Here is a 22,336-nt window from a genome sequence, read left to right as displayed (position 1 = left end):
GGCCACCACCTCCCATTACTTTCAGAGGGGTAGAGTCAAACTGCCCTTGTGACGGGTTGGATCACAAAACCCCCCTTAGGAACTGCCAGCTGATGTGCTGAGACTCTCTCTGAGCCTGTTTCCCTTGCCAGCTTGGAATTTCAGAACCCTGCCCGGTTGTGCCAGACACGCTAGACTGCTACAAACACAGACCCAGGTCTGAACCATGTCCCCCACAAGCTGCAGGCTTAACTGAAAACAGTTCAAGAAATGTCTCCAGCACTCAGATACCCAACTCCCAATGGGGTCCAAACCCCAAATAAATCCGTTTTACCCTGTGTAAAGCTTATACAGGGTAAACTCATAAATTGTTTGCCCTCTATAACACTGATCAGAGAATCATAGAATATCAGGGTTGGAGGGGACCTCAGGATGTTATCTAGTCCAACCCTCTGCTCAAAGCAGGATCCAATCTCCAATTTTTGCCCCAGATCCCTAAGTGGCCCCCTCAAGGATTGAACTCACAACCCTAAGTTAGCAGGCCAATGCTCAAACCACTGAGCTATCCCTCCCCCCAGAGGAGATAGAGAGATATGCACAGCTGTTTGCCCCCCCCCCCCCCACGTATTAATACATACTCTGGGTTAATCAATAAGAAAAAAATGATTTTATTAAATACAAAAAGTCGGATTTAAGTGGTTCCAGGTAATAACAGATAGAACAAAGTGAATTACCAAGCAAAATAAAATAAAACACACAAGTCTAAGCCTAATACAGTAAGAAAACTGAATACAGATAAAATCTCACCTTCAGAGATGTTTCAATAAGCTTCTATCACAGACTGGACACCTTCCTAGTCTGGGCCCAATTCTTTCCCCGGTACAGTCCTTGTTCCAGCTCAGGTGGTAGCTAGGGGATTTCTCATGACTGCAGCCCCCTTTGTTCTGTTCCACCCCCTTATACATCTTTTGCACAAGGCGGGAATCCTTTGTCCCTCTCTGGGTTCCCACCCCGCCTTCTAAATGGAAAAGTACCAGGTTAAAGATGGATTCCAGTTCAGGTGACATGATCACATGTCACTGTAAGACTTCACTACCCACTTGCCAGCACACAGGTATACAGGAAGACTTACAAGTAAACAGAGTCATCTACAGTCAATTGTCCTGGTTAATGGGAGCCATCAAAATTCCAAACCACCATTAATGGACCGAACTTTGCATAATTACAATAGGCCCTCAGAGTCATATTTAATATTTCTAGTTTAAGATACAAGAAGGATACATACATGACCACACTCAGTAGATTATAAGCTTTGTAATGATACCTTACAAGAGACCTTTTGCATGAAGCATATTCCAGTTACATTATATTCACACTCATTAGCATATTTTCATAAAATCATATAGAGAGTAATGTCACAGCCCTTATTCAAAATGGCCACCATTTCCCTACAGTTTGTAAGCCCACCTCCAGAGTTACTCTTGGCTTCTGAGTGCTGTAGGATGGCAACAGAGCTTTGGTATCAACACATTCAGGGGGTTGTTTCCTCACACAGGAGTATTTCCACCCTATCCCTAAAATTCAGGCCCTACCTTAAAGAAGAGGTAGTGTATAAGGTTAGGTTAGTACAGTAACTCCTCGCTTAACGTTAAGTTATGTTCCTGAAAAATGCGACTGTAAGCGAAACAATGTTAAGCTAATCCAATTTCCCCATAAGAATTAATGTAAATAGGGGGGGTTAGGTTCCAGGGAAATTTTTCTCACCAGATAAAAGACTATATTATATATATACACAGTATAAGTTTTAAACAAACAATTTAATACTGTACACAGCAATGATGATTGTGAAGCTTGGTTGAAGTGGTGAAGTCAGCGGGTGGAAGAGGGTGGGATATTTCCCAGGGAATGCCTTACTGCTAAATGATGAACTAGCTTTTGGCTGAGCCCTCAAGGGTTAACTCATTTGTGTTAATGTAGCTGCACACTCTACAAGGCAGCACAAATGGAGGGAGGGGAGACAGCATGGCAGACAGAGACAGAGACACACACACCCTTTGTGAGAGAGAGTGCCCCTTTAAGTAGGCTGACCCCACTCTTAAGTACACTGCCTTTTTAAGTAGATAAGCAAATTGAGACAGCAGCTGCTCCAAGGAAGCTCCCTTTGTCCTGAGCCCTGTCCTGTCGTCCCCCACACAATGGAGATGGGGTAAGTGGGGTGCAGGAGCAGGAGGGAGGGGGACACCCTGACATTAGCCCCCTCTCTTCCCCCCTGCACAGCAAGCAGGAGGCTCCCGGGAGAAGCTCCAAGGCAGAGGGCAGGAGCAGCATGTGGCAGTGGGGGGAGGGACAGCTGAGCTGCCGGCAATTGATAGCGTTCTGGGCGGCTGATGCACAGGGAACTTAGGGAAGTGGGGAGCTGATAGGGGGGCTGCCGGTCCACCCTGTTTCCAAGCCCCCACCAGCTAGCTCCAATGGGCTGCTCTTCCTGCAAGCAGTGGACAAAGCAGGCGGCTGCCAAACGACGTTATAAGGGAGCATTGCACAACTTTAAATGAGCATGTTCCCTAATTGATCAGCAACGTAACAACGAAACAACGTTAACCGGGACGACTATAGGTGAGGAGTTACTGTATTTCTTTAAATGGTTTATGAGCTCTTTAGTGGAGCTCACTGTGTTCTAGGTTTTAGAAGCCTCCAGAGCCAATCAGAGCAGCGGTGGGTATGTAGCTAGGCCTTGGGTATCTGTGTAAATTTACTAAATGTGATTATTTGGAATCCAACTATGTCTGTGTAGTTTCATTGAGTTCTTTGGCATATTACACAGTAAAAAGACACAACAATTTGCACCGAGGACATGGTCCAAATCCAGGAATACAGTGGAATAGACACTGATGGCAGAGGCCCAGTGAAAGTGAATCTACAAAGAAATTGCTACCTGCAGCCAGTTGGACTGTTTATTAAATCAGGGTGGAAGAGGGAAAGGTTAAAAGTGCCTAGTATTTGGGGAAAACGGGCTTGTATAATAGCTCAGTAGAGGACGAACCCACCGATATCAAGAGAACATGGAGCCCAGTGACAATATGTCTTCGCTGCAGAGTTAACTCCAGTTTATGAGGTACTCCTCATAAATTAGCCTAGCTTGAGTAAGAGAGGCCACACAGCGAAATAACACCTAAGTTACCGTGTCCACTGTCCACACCGGTGCTGCTCTCACTCGTGTGTGTTGCTAAGACTTTCGGGGGCACATCCCATGATTCTTCATTCTGCAGGCAGCTGTGCTGCTCTCAAGTTAAGGGTTTTGTGTGTGGACTCGACTCAAGTCAGGGGCAGCACTCGAGCTATAACTAGAGTTAACTTTGCAGTCATGACAAGCCCCGGGACAGTTATAGCACCTCTAGAATTGTTAGAAGAAAACAAAATGTTGTTTGGAATTCTTTACAATGTAGATTAAGTTAGACTTCAAATGAAGCTTGATACAGGGTGTGCTCTGTCTTATTTCATAGCGGGATTATCAGAGGCTATTTACAGAAGTGAAGTTGTGGAAAACCTCAGTGCTACTGAAAACATACAATGGACATCCTCTCTCCCTGAGGTCTTATTAAAGTGAAGGTAACATAAATAAAGTGCATATGCTGGACCTGTATGTTGTGAAGTGAAAGGATCCAGTAATAAATAATAGAGAATGACATGGATTCAACTGGACTGGCAGAGCATAAAAGCCCTTCATGTTTATTATTATTATTGATACCGATACAAAACAAATTAGCTGAACTTATGCACAAGAAAGCTGATGTCTTTCACTGAATGTCTGCCTAAACCAGCTTTTAAGCACAAGTTCAGCAGGATGTCCCACCTGCTGACCCCTGAGGGGAGCACGGGTGATCTCCCGACTGTTTCCCTTCACCTGAGGGGAGCATGAGCGATTCCCTGACTGTCTCCCCCTGCCCGAGGGGAGCCCGTGACGATCCTCCAACTGCCTCCCCCTGCCCAAGGGAAACACGGGTAGTCCCCCAACTGTTTCCCCCCTGCCTGAGGTGAGAACGGGTGATCCCCCGATTGTCTCCCCCAACCTGAGGGGAGGGCAGGTGATCCCCCAACTGTCTTCCCCTGAGTGAGGGGAATGCGGGTGATCCCCTGACTGTCTCTCCCAGCCTGAGGAGAGTGCGGGTGATCCCCTGATTGTCTCCCCCCTTCCTGAGGGGAGCACAGGCGATCTTCTGACTGCCTACCCCTGCCTGACGGGAACATGGTCGATCCCCCAGATGACTCCCCCCGCCTGCTGGGAGTATGGGCGATCTCCCAACTGTCTCCCCCGGCCTGAGAGGGGTGCGGGCAATCCCCTGACTGTCTCCCTGCTGCCTGAGGGAATGTGGGCAATCCACCAGCTGTCTCCCTCCTGCCTGAGGAGAGCATGGGCAACCACCTTACTGTCTCCCCTACCCTGAGGGGAGGGTGGGCGATGCCCTGTCTGTCTCCCACAGCCTGAGGGGAGCGCGGGCAATCACCTAACTGTCTCCCCCTGCCTAGTGTGTTGCCACTTTTGCCCTCAAAGGGATTTGCCGAACTCAGGCAGAGAGCAAGTGGCCTGGGAAACACAGAGGGGCCTCCCTACGCTGTGGAGACTTTTCCCACTCTGAGTAATGCCTATTGATGCCGAAGAGAGGTTAGAACCCTGGGCGAATCGGCACCCTCATCACCCCATCGCACTCCAGCAGCTTCAGGCCTGCAACATCTCATCAAGGAATATGGGGTCCTCCACCTTTTGGAGCCCACTAGTGTGGAATAAACTGGACTCGTCAATCCAGGGCAATCCACCCTCGGGGTTGTGTTACTTGTGAGTTGTATGGTGTTACTGATGTATCTACTCCAAGACCATTTTTCCCTTCCCTTTATAGGCTTCCTGTATATTTCCCCTTGTAAATAAAGTGTACATTGATTGTTGGTTCATCCATTAGGGAAGCTATGTACAGAGGCATCAGGCTAGTCCTGGGGGTAAGGACCAGGTCAGGGATAACTGAAACTACATAGGGAGGTAGGGTAGGGTTCCTGGCTCCCTTAAACAGTCAGATGGGGGCACTATAGCTAGTAGCTGAGAACCCAGGCAGTTGAAACCCACTGAGGCCGAAGCAGAGGGACATACGGGAAGGGCTCCTGTTGATGATTAGCTGCCCTTAAGGACCAAGCAATCCAAAAAACCCTTTACATCCCTTCAAGCAGTTTGTGAGCTGTCTGGTGGCTCACTATGTTCTGTGGTTTAGAAGCTGCCAAGGACTAATCTAAGCAGTAGCGTAAATATGTGGCTAGACCTTGCATGTCTGTGTATAGTTACTAAATATGGTTAATTAGGACCTAGCTGTGCCCCTGTGGCTTCTCCATATTGGTTTTGTTGTGTAGAGAACAAAGGACACAACAGAGGTTTTTCATTCCCCATTCAGCTTTCCTCCTGTATTTCCTGTCTCTCCCCCACGTCCAGACCAAGCCCACCCTCCCCAGCAGCTCCCTGCAAAACACTTACCTGAGCCAGCACCACTGAAGCAGCCATGTCTCTTCCCCGTCCCCTGGGAGGATGAGAGGATCTGGAGCAAGATGTGGATGTCATTCTGCCTCCTGTCAGTGCAAGAAGGGCCATTGGGCAGGCATCAGAAAATGCTTTAGTCTATTTTACACCCCAGTTTCCCCCAGGGCTCTTTACCTGAAGCCAGACTCTCGATTCTGCCAGGCTGGAAAAACACTTGATCACTTTATTGCAGCACAGACCCAGCCCCTCCCACCAGGACTAAACCCACTGAGACATTTTTAAAAGTCTCTAAACCAAACCTTAGGGCAGGTCTACACTTACAATGCTGCTGCAACACAGTTGCATCTTCAGTAAAGATGCTACCTATGCCAACAGGAAGGCTTCTCCTGTCGAGGTAGGTGCTCCACCTCCCAGAAGGCAGTAGCTATGTCCATGGGAGAATTCTCCTGTCAATCTAGCACTGTCTACACGAGGGGTGACCAACCTGAGCCTGAGAAGGAGCCAGAATTTACCAGTGTGCATTGCCAGAGAGCCACAGTAATACGTCAACATCCTCCCATAAGCTCTGCCTGCCCCACTCCCAATGCCTCCCACCCACCGGCAGCCCCGCCGATCAGCACCTCCCCCTCCCTCCTGATCAGCTGTTTTGTGGCATGCAGGAGGCTCTGGGGGGTGGGGTGGGGGAGGAGCGAGGGCATGGCAGGCTCAAGGGAAGGTGCGGGAAGGGGTGGAATGAGGGCAGGGCCTGTGGCAGAGCCAGGGGTTGAACAGTGAGATCCTGCTGGCACATTGTAAAGTTGGCACCTGTAGCTCCAGCCCCGGAGTCGGTGCCTGTACAAGGAGCCGCATAGTAACCTCTGAAGAGCCGGATGTGGCTCTGGAGCCACAGGTCGGCCACCCCTGGTCTACACTGGGGATTAGGTTGGTTTAATTGTGTTACTTTTCTTGGGGTGTGGATTTTCACACCCCCGAGTGAGGAAGTTATACTGACCTAATTTCCTAGTGTAGGAATTTCCTGGCCTTAGAAAAGAGCAGACTCAAAGGAGCCCGTTTGGGGGACCCTGCCTGACTCTGTCCCGGACGGCGGCACATTCCCTCAGCAGTGCAGGGACCAGGCGGAGCAGCAACTGGTTTTCCTCTCCCTGCTCCTGACCTTGTTCCCAGGAAAGTCAGTCTGTCCCCGGGGCGCTGCAGGGAACGAGGCTGGGCAGGGCTGGGAGCCGGGAACCTCCCTCCGCAATAAGCTCCTGCTGCCCCTTCCAGCCTGGTTTTTCCCCCATCTCCTTCGCCCTCTGCCCGGAAGACTTGGTCACTGTGCTGGGGCCATTCACTCTCCGGGCTGGATCGGCTCCTGCTAACGAGAGCTTCGGGGAGCCAGGGAGCGAGGGCAGCAGCCGGCCTGGGACTCGCAGACCCCCGGGAGCGGAGCTGGGGCGAGGAGGGGCCGTTGGTGCGGAGTCACTTTCCTGCCCGGCCCCGGCCCTTCCCCCGGGTCTCTCCCCTCACCTGCAGGCTCCGGCTCAGGGGCTGGTGTCGGCAGAGCCCGGGGCTGGTTCCAGCCGCCGCAGACAGTGCCCCCGGCTGGGCCCCGAGGGGGCTCGGACAGACCCCAAGGGGGAGCAGCAGCCGCTCGGCCCAGGCTCCCCGATCACAATGGAGGCGGCGGCAGCAGCAGCCGCTGAGCCAGGAAGCGCAGCCCCGGGGAGGGAAGGGGCGGAGGAGAGGAGTTTCCCCACAACGCCGAGCTGTCACGGAGCAGGCTGGAGCGGTCTGAACACGCTCGGGAACATCTGCTGAAGCCGCCGCCCTCACTTGCCATCGGAAGCTGCTCCCCGCGGCAGGGCGGCCCCCCGTTTATGGGGCGGGGGCCGAAGCGTGTCCAGGAGCGGGTGGAGCCGCTGGCGGAGGCAGGGGAATGAGGGGGGCAGGTAGACAGAGTCAGGGAGAGGGGGCAGGAACCGGGGTTAGGATGGGGGAGATGCGCTGCCAGACAGGGGCAGAAGGGGAAACCCTGGGACAGCGAGGGGCAGAGGGGATAAAAGTGACCACAATGGGGTGAGCCCTGGGCAGTGGTTGCCAAAATAGCACATGGGTGGCAGAGAGGTTTGTGTTCCTTGCTGGCCCGTCTCAGCAACCCCACTCCTGGGCTGTGGTGTTAAAGCGCATGACCAGATATGTCTTTGTTACACAAAATAATTCATTGGCACTTTATGGGGGTCTTATCTCCTGTTCGGATGCCTGAAAGTTACTCTGTTTCCAGTAAACTACTGTAAATGCAATTTCACTTCAGTTTATTTATTTATTTGTAATGCTTTTTAACAGCAGTGTTTTGGTTACTCCTGTTTTCCTTAGCATGCCTTGGTTAACATTGTGCAGATGGATGTCACTGTGCTGCTTAGTGTAAGGTGCTAATAATAAACCCTCACAGAAAATAGTAATTGGTGCTGGTATTTAAGCCATCACTTGCAGTGTTCCTAGCAGAACATTTCCTTTGTTCTTACCAGGATTTTGTAATTTACAATTGTTATTTCACAATTTGTTCTTTTTATTTTTCCTCTAGCACAAGTTTATTCTTTACCACATGACCTCATGGAAATCATAGACATGTGCGGCTGGAAGGGACCTCAAGAAGCCATCAAGGTCATCTCCCTGTGCTGTGGCAGATTCAGTAGAGACCCCCCCCGACAGGTGATTGTCTAACCTGCTTAGGTATGTTGGAAATCCTACAGGCACCCAATTGCAACTTGAGATGCCGAAACACTTTTGAAAATTTGTCCTAAAGAACGTAGGCTCTATCTACAGAATGGGGGGCTGTATCCTGGAAAGCGGTGTCCCTGGAAAGGATTTAGGGGTCCTAGTGGACAAGTAACTAAACCTAAGCTCCCAGTGCAATGCTGTAGTTTCTGAGCAGAGCTGCTGAATTGGGCCCTGAAGGCAAGATAAACAGAGGAGCACCTATTTTCCCTAGAGTCAGGGTCGTTCTAGGAATCGGGCAGGAGATAGATATGTGGGTGCCTAGCGGGGGGCAGCAGTGCACATGTCTAGAGGCAGAAACACAGGCACTTAGGGGACTGCTACTGCAAAAATTTAGGCACCAAGTGAATGCAGGTTTTTGCGATTGGTAGCAAATTCTGATGGGAAGCAGTTCCTGACACGCGGACCAGCTTCAACTGCCCGGATCTCAGCCCCTTCCCCACCTGGGCTCCAATGATGGAGTCTCCCCTCCCTTGCTCAGACCCCCTTCCTGAATCCCACCTCCTGCTATATGAAATGTGGAGAAATAATATATGAGAGAGCCGATGAGGGCCTGATCCTGCAAACCATCCCATTTGAATCGTCATGTTGGTGTCCAGGGGTGCTGCTGTAACAAGAGCTGCTGGGAAAGAGGCTGGGGGTGCTCGGTGTTGACAACAGGGGGCGATACTACCCCTGAATTGGATCTTTACTGGTGTCCAGTGGAACAGATCACTGTCATACCAGTGAAAAAGGTCCACAGCAATTATTTTCAATCCACAATAGTTTCTTAAGAAGGAATTACACGAGCGGTAAAGGGTTACATTAAGCATATAACTTCTATGTTAGATATTAAGAGCAATACATTAAGAGCTATAAATTCCTCTTAACAAGTCTCTCTTTTACAAACATACACAAGCAGGCCCTGTGCTAGCCTGATGCAGTTCCTGCTTGGCTAACAGAGAAGGTGGTTACCAATTTTATGGACGGCTTCTTCTCTCCAGGTCTGTTCTTCTCAGCCCTCTGGCCTGTCTCGGATTCCCTCGAGGCAAGGCCTTGGCTGCCTTGAGACCCCTCTGGTTCACAGTCCTACTCGAGCCCACAGAGCAGAGTTTTGGCTACTCTGTCTGGCAGCGTTGCTTCTTCAAGAGTCAATTAAGGAATCTCAACCAACAGTAATTTACTTTGCTTGATTCTTATACTCTTTTTCCTCAAAGGAGTCACATGTCTTAAAAGCATGCCCAGTGGGCGTGTGGTTATTAATTTTATTTATTTAGTATTTTAGAAGGGGCTGGGGAAGTACCCAATGAAAATCACTCCACACCACTCCACTCCACGTTTACTCACTCATCAATCATTCACTCTGGCTCTCTGTGTGGTGTCCTTGCTGCAAGGTCACTACAACCAGGTCGCCCTGTGCTCCATGCTGCAACTTTATACATGTGATATTTACTTTTGCATGGGCCCATATTTGCCGACCAATAGGTTCACTATGACAATATCGATCATACATGCAGGCTTTGCCAGTCCTTTATCAAATCTGCTTCAAGGGACCCTGTTCCCAGGATCCTCTGCAGCCCTTCAGCCATGTTTAAGTCATGTCAAGTTATGTTCACACCATTCATTCAGTATTGCCACGCCATACCTGCAATTTGTACACTAACTATTAGATTATCTGTGGGTTTTTTTTGTTTTTATAAAACTTAAAGCATTATTTTATGATTATTAGTTGCATAATTTAACAACTTAATTTTATAAGTTTTTTGCAAAGCTTGGGTTTTTTTATATTGCTTAACATCTGATATTTACAACAGAAACATATACGGAATAATACAGCAGTTTCAGAAATTCAAAATAACATTTCCCAATTAACTTTATTTCATGTTGTTACTTGACATACAACATTGTACCAAGCACACATTTGAGATTTTATTTTTTTTACAGCTTTTTAAACAATTTTATACTTTTGAGCAAGCATATCTTTTACAGATATTATGAGTTTAGTTGACCGTTCTATCTGGTCCAGTGTGCCTTGATTAGTTTGTATTTTTATATTCCAATCTGTATTATTTTACTTGATATTCTTTAAACTTCGCGATGTTAATTTAGGGTGAGGCATAAAGATTTTAGTCATTTGGGGGTGCCATTGATATTGTTCATACTGGAAATAAGTTATATTTTCATGAGTACACCACATTTTTTGGTCCATAAACCAGGTTTGGTTGTTTATTGTTACATTACCCTTTTTTTTATGCCAACATATATTTTGGTTTATTTTATATAATTTCCACCAACCATTTTTTTACTGTAAGTTTATGGTGAGATTACCTTCTTTTTATTTTAAATTTCAGGTTTTTTTTAACCAAGGTATCCCATTTCCATTGGGCTTCCAGTATTTGCTTTTATTTTAATTCAGGTATTTACCATAATTCATTTTCTTCTGCTACTATTTTATAGTATTTTGTTTTATTTTTCCAGGCGTTGGCATATATTACTGGATGCGCTTCTTGTGCCTTTCCATTGGCTATATCGGAAAGGATGAGAGTGCACTGGCATATGGTACATGTATGCACTTCCACATTTCAGGTATCTTGGAATGATTGATTAATATAAGAGTAGTAACTCAATGCCCAGTTAAGAGTCTGGGGCCAAGTTTCTTTTTGGTTCTGTTTTAAGATTTTTTTTTTATTGTTCTTTTAAGATTTCCTGGTCTTTTATACAAACTTTTTTCCAGGATAATCCTGAGTGAATATTCCTTATTGTTTAACAATATTGAAAACACTTTTTTCCTACAATTTACTTAATTTCATTACAGAATATCCCATCTTTTGATTCACTGGTTTTCCTTGTTTTTCAGTGTGTGCTGACTTCATTAGTTGCTCTAAAGTTTTTTTTATTTTTTCCCTTAGGGTAGAGAGGCTCCATGTGTTTCCTAATAAACACATGCTCTATTTCTTACACGAAAGGTTCATATTCCTTGAGTGTTTTTTTTGGCCCCAAAGGGATTAACAGATTTTGTTACCATACAGTGCCAAACTTTTCCATTTTCCACATTTAGTTTTTTTCCTCGTCACGACCTTTAACCAGGTTTGACCCCTTTTTCACCCTGTGAACCGAGAAATCGGCTGCTTGGATAAAAAGTTTTGTTTTCTTATTTTTTTTCAGCTTCTTTTTTAATTCTGGGGAGATAAGTGTTGCTGAAACATGACCTTTGGACAAAACTACAGAGGACGGCTCTGAACCGTTATTTATAGTAAGGTTCATGCCAGTTGGAACTGTGCCTAAATTTATGTTATTTTCAGCACTTAGGGACTGTTTTCGAATTTTTGCTGCTGCTTTTTCAGTTGGTGGAGGTGCGGTGATAGGTCTGTGTCCTATAAAAGGTGGAAGTAAGGTGAATGGACGCTCATATCGGAATCCCCATTTTATTCTTTTATACAGGTACTTCCCTGGTTTTACAAATACTGCTTCAAATTTTTTCACGCATTTTCAAATAAGTTGGAGACCATTTTTTACAAGAACCTTTTCCTGGTCGGGGGTAGGTTCACCATACAGGGCCTTTACTTCATAGTTTTGTGACATTCCAGTTCCAAGTCACACTTTTTTTTTTTTTGCTTTAATTACCTTTCCACAAGGGGTGACTAAAGACTTAGTCCTATTTCTTGCTCCCTTACCCATTCAAGACTAGTAGCCCCAATTCGGAGGAGAAAATCCATGTGTATCCTTGGTATAAGCCCCCATTGCTGTGGGAATTGCTTGATTTTACAATCTCTGGTTGCCTCTCCCATGGGACAGATGGATGGTGATTCAGTAGCCACATGGTAGATGAGCCCATAGATGACCAAACGAAACAGGTTCCCCGGTATATTTTTTGCTTTCATGGATTAGTTTATGAAAACAAATAAACAAACAAAACACAGGTCTTTAACTGAGCCTTTTAGGTTAGTACATTTTACATGACTATACACTATTTTATATTTACCTTATATATTCATGAACGATTATACTTACTTTTTTGATGGATACAGTTTGACTTGATCAGAATGTTTTCATACATTCCCATTTGGAGTGGCCATCAGAACCATTATAGGACTGGCCACATATTTTACAGGGAATGGTCCCTTTCATGTGGGTTTTAGGGGTTTTTTTACTTCCCAATTTTTTGAGAATTGCTTTGTTTTCTATTTTCCATTGGTACCCAGATGGTTCTTTTTGTTCCTCCCTTTGTCTTTGCTGATTTTTTTGTGCTCATTTTTAAAAAATTGTTTGTACTAAATCTGCTATTCAAACTTCCTTCTGCACCCATTTTTCAGATGGGAGTAGGAATTTAGGAGTTCTCATAGCTCAACCTGTCATTAACTTAAAAGGTGAGTACTTACTTTCAGCTTGTTCCAAGGTTTTTATGGTCATCAGGATTGCAGGTAAAGCAGTTTTCCAATTTCAGCCTTGTGTTTGAATTTGCTTGGTCAAGACTGTGGTTTTTTTGTTTTTGTTTTTACTTTTCCTGCACTTGGTGGGTGGTAGACCATATGCCATTTTTGTTTGATTATCCTTATTAATAATAATGCTTTTACCACTGCTTCCATGAAGTGAGGACCTTGGTTACTATTTATGACCAAGGGTATACCCCATTTGCTTAGCATTTGAGTCCATAAAGCCAGAGCTGTAATTTGAGCTGTGTTATTTGTTGTGGGGATTACTTTTACCCATCCTGAAAAATTATCTATGACCACCAAGCAAAAGGGTTTTTTGTTTTGTTTTGGTAGAAGGTTTTTGTTTTTTTTTTTTAGAAAAAGGTCCAGTGTAATTCATTTGTAATTTTTGACACAGGCCCTTAGTGTTAGGTTGGTGTTTTAGTATTCCCCCCCGCTTTTAGGGTTAACTTGGGCAGGCACCAAGCATTATTGACAAAATTTGTTAATGTGCGTGTTAATTTCTGGCCACCACATGACATCTTTTACTTGTGTTATGTTTTTTTAGCCCCAAAATGTCCTTGTTCATGTACAAATGGAATTTTTTTTATGTTGTTCTGGAGGTACCCATCTTTTTGTCTCCTTGTTTTGCTATGATGACATTTTGTTTTTTGTTTTTCATTTTCCTTCTACTTCTGTTATTCTTTGTCTCACTTGTTTTCATAGAATCATAGAATATCAGGGTTGGAAGGGACCTCAGGAGGTCATCTAGTCCAACCCCCTGCTCAAAGCAGGACCACTCCCCAGTTAAATCATCCCAGCCAGGGCTTTGTCAAGCCTGACCTTAAAAACTTCTAAGGAAGGAGATTCTACCACCTCCCTAGGTAACGCATTCCAGTGTTTCACCACACTCCTAGTGAAAAAGTTTTTTCCTAATATCCAACCTAAATCTCCCCCACTGCGACTTGAGACCATTACTCCTTGTTCTGTCATCTGCTATCACTGAGAATAGTCTAGATCCATCCTGTTTGGAACCCCCTTTCAGGTAGTTGAAAGCAGCTATCAAATCCCCCCTCATTCTTCTCTTCCGTAGATTAAACATCCCCAGTTCCTTCAGCCTCTCCTCATAACTCATATGTTCCAGTCTCCTAATCATTTTTGTTGTCCTCTGCTGGACTCTTTCCAATTTTTCCACATCCTTCTTGTAGTGTGGGGCCCAAAACTGGACACAGTACTCCAGATGAGGCCTCACCAGTGTCGAAAAGAGGGGAACGATCACGTCCCTCGATTTGCTGACAATGCCCCTACTTATACATCCCAAAATGCCATTGGCCTTCTTGGCAACAAGGGCACACTGTTGACTCATATCCAGCTTCTCATCCACTGTAACCCCTAGGTCCTTTTCTGCAGAACTGCTGCCGAGCCATTCGGTCCCTAGTCTGTAGCGGTGCATGGGATTCTTCCGTCCTAAGTGCAGGACTCTGCACTTGTCCTTGTTGAACCTCATCAGATTTCTTTTGGCCCAATCCTCCAATTTGTCTAGGTCCCTCTGTATCCTATCCCTATCCTCCAGCGTATCTACCTCTCCTCCCCATTTAGTGTCATCTGCAAATTTGCTGAGGGTGCAATCCACACCATCCTCCAGATCATTTATGAAGATATTGAACAAAACCGGCCCCAGGACTGACCCTGGGAGCACTCCACTTGATACCGGCTGCGAACTAGACATGGAGCCATTGATCACTACCCTTTGGGCCTGACAATCTAGCCAGCTTTCTATCCACCTTATAGTCCATTCATCCAGCCCATACTTCTGTAACTTGCTGGCAAGACTACTGTGGGAGACCGTGTCAAAAGCTTTGCTAAAGTCAAGGAACAACACGTCCACTGCTTTCCCTTCATCCACAGGGCCAGTTATCTCGTCATAGAAGGCAATTAGATTAGTCAGGCATGAACTTGCCCTTGGTGAATTCATGCTGACTGTTCCTGATCACTTTCCTCTCCTCTAAGTGCTTCAGAATTGATTCCTTGAGGACCTGCTCCATGATTTTTCTATCATGGGACTGAGGTGAGGCTGACTGGCCTGTAGTTCCCAGGATCCTCCTTCTTCCCTTTTTTAAAGATGGGCACTACATTAGCCTTTTTCCAGTCATCCAGGACTTCCCCCGATCGCTGTGAGTTTTCAAAGATAATAGCCAATGGCTCTGCAATCACATCCACCAACTCCTTTAGCACCCTCGGATGCAGCGCATCCGGCCCCATGGACTTGTGCACGTCCAGCTTTTCTAAATAGTCCTGAACCACTTCTTTCTCCACACAGGGCTGGTCACCTCCTCCCCATGCTGTGCTGCCCAGCACAGCAGTCTGGGAGCTGACCTTGTTAGTGAAAACAGAGGCAAAAAAAGCATTGAGTACATTAGCTTTTTCCACATCCTCTGTCACTAGGTTGCCTCCCTCATTCAGTAAGGGGCCACCACTTTCCTTGACTTTCTTTTTGTTGCTAACATACCTGAAGAAACCCTTCTTGTTACTCTTAACATCTCTTGCTAGCTGCAACTTCAAGTGTGGTTTGGCCTTCCTGATTTCACTCCTGCATGCCCGAGCAATATTTTTATACTCCTCCCTGGTCATTTGTCCAATCTTCCACTTCTTGTAAGCTTCTTTTTTGAATTTAAGATCAGCAAGGATTTCACTGTTAAGCCAAGCTGATGGCCTGCCATATTTACTGTTCTTTCTACACATCGGGATGGTTTGTCCCTGTAACGTCAATAAGGATTCTTTAAAATACAGCCAGCTCTCCTGGACTCCTTTCCCCCTCATGTTATTCTCCCAGGGGATCTTGCCCATCAGTTCCCTGAGGTTGTCAAAGTCTGCTTTTCTGAAGTCCAGGGTCCATATTCTGCTGCTTTCCTTTCTTCCTTGTGTCAGGTCCTCAACTCGACCATCTCATCTCTCAGGTTCCCATCGACTTTTGCTTCCTCTACTAATTCTTCCCGGTTTGTGAGCAGCAGGTCAAGAAGAGCTCTGCCCCTAGTTGGTTCCTCCAGCACTTGCACCAGGAAATTGTCCCCTACATTTTCCAAAAACTTCCTGGATTGTCTGTGCACCGCTGTATTGCTCTCCCAGCAGATATCAGGGTGATTGAAGTCTCCCATGAGAACCAGGGCGTGCGGTCCAGTAACTTCTGTGAGTTGCCGGAAGAAAGCCTCGTCCACCTCATCCCCCTGGTCTGGTGGTCTCTAGTAGACTCCCACCACGACATCACCCTTGTTGCTCACACTTCTAAACTTAATCCAGAGACCCTCAGGTTTTTCTGCAATTTCATACTTGATCTCTGAGCAGTCATACTGCTCTCTTACATACAGTGCAACTCTCCCACCCTTTTCTACCCTTCCTGTCCTTCCTGAACAGCTTATATCCATCCATGACAGTACTCCAGTCATGTGAGTTATCCCACTAAGTCTCTGTTATTCCAATCACATCAAAATTCCTTGACTGTGCCAGGACTTCCAGTTCTCCCTGCTTGTTTCCCTGCTTGTTTTTGTACATTTGTGTATAGGCACTTGAGATAACCCACAGATAGCCCCTCTTTCTCACTGTGAGGCAGGAGCCCTCCCCTCTCACGTGTTCCTGCTCGTACTTCCTCCCGGTATCCCATTTCCCCCACTTACCTCAGGGCTTTGGTCTCCTTCCCCCGGTGAACCTAATTTAAAGCCCTCCTCACTAGGTTAGCCAGCCTGCTTGCGAAGATGCTCTTCCCTCTCTTCGTTAGGTGGAGCCCGTCTCTGCCTAGCACTCCTCCTTCTTGGAACACCATCCCATGGTCAAAGAATCCAAAGCCTTCTCTCCGACACCACCTGCATAGCCATTCGTTGACTTCCACGATTCAACAGTCTCTACCCAGGCCTTTTCCTTCCATGGGGAGGATGGACGAGAAGACCACTTGCGCCTCAAACTCCTTTATCCTTCTTCCCAGAGCCACATAGTCTGCAGTGATCTGCTCAAGGTCATTCTTGGCAGTATCATTGGTGCCCACGTGGAGAAGCAGGAAGGGGTAGCGATCATTTCTGTTCTTCATAGTGTCACGGAGTCACCGGGCGATGCTCTAGAACTACTCCATATGAAGCCAGTCAGGACTCTGGGGGAGCCTCCTCTCTATGAGCAGACTGTCTCCAGGGTAAGAAGCTCACACAGCTTCGACCTTCCTGTGGCTGACCTCGGAGCATTCAGCATCCCCTTTTCACACCGTGCACTTCCCCCAGCGAGTCCGCACAGGCAGGGCTCCTGGGGAAGCCAGAGGGCCCTGCACCCCAATTCCGCCGTCAGACGTGACTCTCAGCCAGCCAGTAAAACAGAAGGTTTATTAGACGACAGGAACACGGTCTAAAACAGAGCTTGTAGGTACAGAGAACAGGACCCTTCAGTCAGGTCCATCTTGGGGGGCAGGGAGGCCAGAGCCACATCTGGGCCTCCCTCCATTTCCCCATCCAGCTCCAGACTGAAACTCTCCAGCCCCTCCTCTGGCCTTTGTCTCTTTTCCGGGCCAGGAGGCCACCTGATCTCTTTGTTCTCCAATACCTTCAGTTGGCACCTTGCAAGGGAGGGGCCCAGGCCATCAGTTGCCAGGAGACAGGGTGTCGGCCATTCTCTGTGCAGACAGCATCACACTGGCCCTCCAAGGCTCTGCAACAATCACACCCCCTTATCCCACCACCTAGATACTTAAGAACTGCCTAGGGGAAATCTGAGGCACCCCCACAGTATTCAGAGAAAACATTAAGAACATTCCCACTTTGTCACAATACTGTATGAATGCTTTGTGTTGTTTCAGAAGACTTTGATCAGCTGTATCAGTGTTTGTTTGGATTTGCGTCTTTTTTCCATAGGACATTGAGTTACCACGTCGACGTTACTTTGAACCACAGGAGATGTAGCTGCTGCTGCTTCCTTAGCCATTTCATCCACTTTTGCATTGTAGTTTCCTTCCCGAGTATGTTGCTTAGCGTGAGCCTTAACATGCTTGATTTCTGTGGGACCAACCCTTTTCCGAATACTGTCAATAATAGTTTTCCAGTAATCCCAGTATGCAACTTCTTTGCCTTCCTGCTGTTCCCATATGGGTGCCCAGGTGCTTACTCCTTGCACAGTCCATTGAGAGTGAGCACATGTGACCAAGTCACAGTCCAAGGGAGTTGCTTTGAATGCTAGCTTGACTGCTGCCACTTTGCATTCCTGGGCTGATGTTTGTTCACATGGGATCCCCAGTTCTCGTTCTGGAAACAAACAGCTGCTGCTGCACCAACAAGTTGACTTTCCTTGTAATAACCATACTGTAGCAGGGTGGTTACCCGCTCCGGCCCTGACAGGGCTGAGGCCAGCCCTGGGAGAGGGCTGGGGCTGTGGGGAAAAGCCCAGCCCGATTAAGGGAGCACCCGCAGCTGTGGCCAGCTCAATCAGGCCCAGCTGGCCCGTATAAGAGGCTGTGAGCCAGGAGCCCAGTCAGTTTCCCTTTGCTGGTAGAAGGAGAAGGGCCTGGCTGCAAGGTGTTGAGCAGGACAGCTAGATTGGCCCTTCCCCAGCCCTGCTCCAGAGGAGCTGGGAGCTCTGGCCTGGAAAGCCTCAGGCTGCAGGCCTGACTAGAGGCTGAATAGGTGCAGGGTTGCAGAGGGGCAGCCCATGGGTAGGCAGAGGCAGCAGGTCCAAAACCCCCCTGCCTGTGATGAGTGGCATATACACTGCAGTCTGGCCCTGATATAAGGTGCTAAGTGGGTACTGGCAGTAGCCCAGACTGAGGTGAGATGGGGTTAGAAGGTGGGGGGTTCCCCTGGGTGGGGAGACCCAGAACCTGAGAGTATGGGGGTACTGCCAGGGAGGCAGCACCCCAGAGAAATGGGCACTGGGTCCTGGGAGGGACACGGGGGCTGGTGGTGCAAAGGGCTAATTCCCAGCGACCACCAGGAGATGCCACAGGGTTGAGTCTGAACCTTTACACATACCACTTGTGATCCAATATTGCCTGTAATAGATCCCCAGCTTCTTGCATGGGCCACTTGTACTGTGTCTGTATGGGTATAGGACATTCATGTTGTTTTCCTTCGATTATTAGAGCGTATGGAAGTAGTGGAGGTTCCTTTACTTTATTTACCACAAGCCTGCGGTTCTGTAGAATCAGGGCCCACTTAACCAAACGATGATCACTTACTTTAATATTAGTCTTTTCTTGCAGAATCAGCTTTACAGGGGTGAGCTGTGGTTACAATAATAGGAGAGTGTCCTGTTATGTATTTCCATTTCTGTAAGGCCCATATAATAGCCAAGCATTCCAGTTGTCAAGGTTCCTTCCCCACTCTGAACTCTAGGGTACAGATGTGGGGACCTGCATGAAAGACCCCCCCCTAAGCTTATTTTTACAAGCTTAGGTTAAAACTCCCCCAAGGCACAGATTCCTTTCTTGCCTTGGGAACCAGCTTAGGTTAAAACCTGGTACGCTGCCACCACCAAGCGATTTATCAAGGAATCTGGGAAGAGCCCACTTGAAGATGTCTTCCCCCAAGCCCTTACGCCCCCTTTCATGGGGAGGCTTGAGAATAAACAAGATGAGCACAAACCAGCCTTGGATTTTTTTAGATCCCTTAAAAACCCAATCAGATTCTTAAAAAGCAGAACTTTATTAGAAGAACAAAACAAAGATAAAAGAAACACTCTGTAAGATTAGAATGGAAGATAATCTCCCAGGCAGTCAGATTGAAAACATAGAGAATCCCTCTCAGCAAAACCTTAAGTTACAAAAAGACACAAAACCAGGAATACACATTTCCTCCAGCACAGTGAATTTACAAGCCAAAACGAAGAAAACCGAACACATTTTCTAGCTAGATTACTTACTAACTTTACAGGAGTTGTAGGGCTTGCATCCTTGATCTGTTCCTGGCAAAGGTATCACACGGACAGACAAAAGCCTTCCCTCCCACCCCCCTCCAGATTTGAAAGTATCTTGTCCCCTCGTTGGTCATTTTGGGTCAGGTGCCAGCGAGGTTACCTTAGCCTCTTAACTCTTTACAGGTGAAAGGGTTTTGCCTCTGGCCAGGAGGGATTTTATAGCACTGTATACAGAAAAGGGGTTACCCTTCCCTTTAGATTTGACACCAGTTCACATGGAGAAAACGTGGACCCCTGGGGTGTTAATTTGCAGCTTCCATAAGCGACAGGGCATTGCTTTCCACACGTCTCCTGCAGCAGAACTGCACCTCAAGCTCCCAAGCTGTGAGACCATGAAGTAAAAAGATTTGGATCCGGCTCTGCTAATGCTGGTGCAGTCATAACTGCTTCTTTTACCTTTCCGCATGCCTCATTGTGTTCTGGGCCCCAGTCCCATTGGCAGTTTTTTAAATTAGGGATCATAGGGGTCTACAAATTTCAGCAAAATTTGGTATAAAATCCTGACCAAATTCCATAGCTCCTAACAATACCCTAACTGAATGCACATCCACTGGCTTAGGGAGGGTGCGTAAGATTTTCACTTTTAGTTTACTGATAGTACGACCCTCCTGTCCCAAGATAGTACCTAAGTATTAACTTTTTGCTGTGCCTTGTCCCATGATGATAATTTTAAGCCTGTTTTTTTCCCACTATTCCCAGGACCAGCTTAGTTCGATGTTTACACTCCTCCTGGGAAACAGCTGTTGTTAGTATGTTATTCACACAAGAAGTAACCCACGGCTCATTCCAATCAGGGAGTTGATCCCACATCCTTGTGGCATGTGCATGTGCTCTAGCTGGAGCACCATGGTAACCCATGGGGACATGTTGAAATGTGAACTGTTTGTTCTGGAACGTAAAAGCAAACCAAGACGGACTCTCAGGGGTTAATGGAATAGCAAGGACACAGCTAGCAATATCCAATACAGAGAACCATTTAGCAGGTGAAGCTATTCCAGCCAATACAGCTGGAAAATTAGCTACTATTGGTGCCATCGGGACTGTAGCCGCATTGATTTTCCTACAATTAATCGTGAGGCGCCACCTTCCGTCCGCTTTCTGCACAGGCTGGATCAGAGAATTGTTTGGACTTTGGCACTTCACCACCACTTTGTTTTTTTTAAATCCTGCAGCAATTGTTTTCTATGCAGAACAGCTTCTGCAGGGTAGGAATATTGAGGAACTGGTTTTACAAATTTTCCTACTATTTTCACTGCTGCTTGTATGCCCCCACATTCGGATTTTTTTTTTTTTTTTTTTGGCCCACACCATAGGGAACTCCCGGGTCCATTTATTATCTGGTAACACCACAGCTGCTATGGCTTTACAAGCTTCTTTCCTTAATGCTCCTGGCATTACCTGCTCACTTACAATCCCTGTCCCCCTTTTCCACAGCCGACTTTCTGCCAGATCAGTTATCCATTTTTTCTGCTGTACCACATCTGCACCTAAGACAGCATTTTCAGTCATGCTGTTCCAGACCACTGTGTCTGTCCAAAACTTACTGCGTCCTGTCACCCGTGACAGATTTTTTAAATAAAATTCCTTTTACTCCTTTGTCTTGAAAGCCAAATAAAGGAATAATTTGTCCTTTTTGCATGTCCTCCTGCACCGATTTAATCAGAGTTGCCTCTGCTCCTGTATCAATTAATGCTAGCAACCACTGTATGTTTCCTTTCGCCCTCACCTGCCCCACTTCCACGTAAGGTCTACCAGTTATGTGGGGCTGCAATTTAGCCGCTAACATTCAATCTTGGGGGCAGGGGTTGCTAAGGGCAAGGCAACCCTACTGAGATGTGGAGCTACTCTGTCGGGAAGCGGCCACGTCCATCTGAGCCAATTCCTGGGACAACAAGCCATAGGGGCCTACCAGATCTCCCAGGCCTGTTCCCACAATCTCAACAGGTTGTGGCATAGGCTGTGACTTGTTCCCTGCCAAATCACTCACAGCATTTAACAAAACCTCTGAAGTCTGTCCATGTAAACGAACCACATCTGTTCCTTTCTCCTGGAGTAAAGCCCATATCTGTGCTCACACTGATCCTCCACTGGACCCTCCGCATCTTCTGTTGGTTCGTCCCACTTTACGTCCCATACCGGCGTGATTAGGACCCCTGTAGGTAGCTCGGTTGCTGTAAGAAACCTCGCTGACTGCCTTCCGGGAGGAGCCACATATTCTGCTTACTACCTTTTTTGCCTCTCGGGCCATCTAAATTAACTTAGCCTGATCCAACTCCTTTTGAGATTCTATAAACACCTTAATAGGTTTCCTTAAACCATTATATAACAAATTTGTTACCTACCCTTCCTTGATATCAGCTAGAGAGCCTGCCGACAACAGTCCAGCACAATAAGCAATAACTGACTTTCCCTCCTCCTAATGCATCAGCAAAATTGCCTTTAACTCAGAAGGGGTTAAGAAATACCGGCCTATCATCCGTACCGCAGCCTCTCTGTCCTCTCGATTTGACTCCATCTCAAGCTCTGTTAACACTGCCACCCCTTCGGTAGGGCCAGCACAAGTTATTACTGTTACCTCAGTTTCCCTAGAAACCAACCCCGGGTTACACTTATATTGGTTTTATTAAATGCCGCTATTGGATCAAACAGAAAAAGGATGGCTCTTATTCATGCACGCACACATTCCCCACGTTCATACCCTCATGCACCCACACACTCACGCAGGCGGAGAGTTCCTGGAGACAGCACAGGAAGC

The 22,336-nt window shown here is 46.9% G+C and overlaps 1 protein-coding gene and 1 long non-coding RNA gene across 2 annotated transcripts in view; one reads left to right on the top strand and one right to left on the bottom strand.

Annotated features, from left to right (window-relative positions):
* Positions 1 to 7,268, bottom strand: part of LOC125621848 (uncharacterized) — a 35,453-nt gene extending 28,185 nt beyond the window's left edge. Inside the window, exons 1-2 of the mRNA XM_075119464.1 lie at positions 7,004 to 7,268; positions 5,495 to 5,586 (exon numbers count right to left, since the gene is read on the bottom strand). Coding sequence (XP_074975565.1) covers positions 5,495 to 5,578 — 84 coding nt within the window. The 5' untranslated portion in view covers positions 5,579 to 5,586; positions 7,004 to 7,268. The remainder of the gene's footprint in view (positions 1 to 5,494; positions 5,587 to 7,003) is intronic.
* A 1,970-nt stretch (positions 7,269 to 9,238) lies between these two features.
* LOC125621855 (uncharacterized) lies at positions 9,239 to 21,195 on the top strand. The gene is made up of 4 exons (XR_007352602.2): positions 9,239 to 9,405; positions 10,709 to 10,816; positions 12,544 to 12,597; positions 20,281 to 21,195. It is a non-coding gene; the product is annotated as an uncharacterized LOC125621855 (long non-coding RNA).
* The last annotated feature ends 1,141 nt before the right edge of the window (positions 21,196 to 22,336 follow it).

Source organism: Caretta caretta, chromosome 14 (genome assembly GCF_965140235.1).
Source record: "Caretta caretta isolate rCarCar2 chromosome 14, rCarCar1.hap1, whole genome shotgun sequence".
Lineage (NCBI taxonomy): Eukaryota > Metazoa > Chordata > Testudines > Cheloniidae > Caretta > Caretta caretta.
Note: the sequence above shows the minus strand (reverse complement) of the source record. Positions and strands in the feature narration are given on the sequence as shown.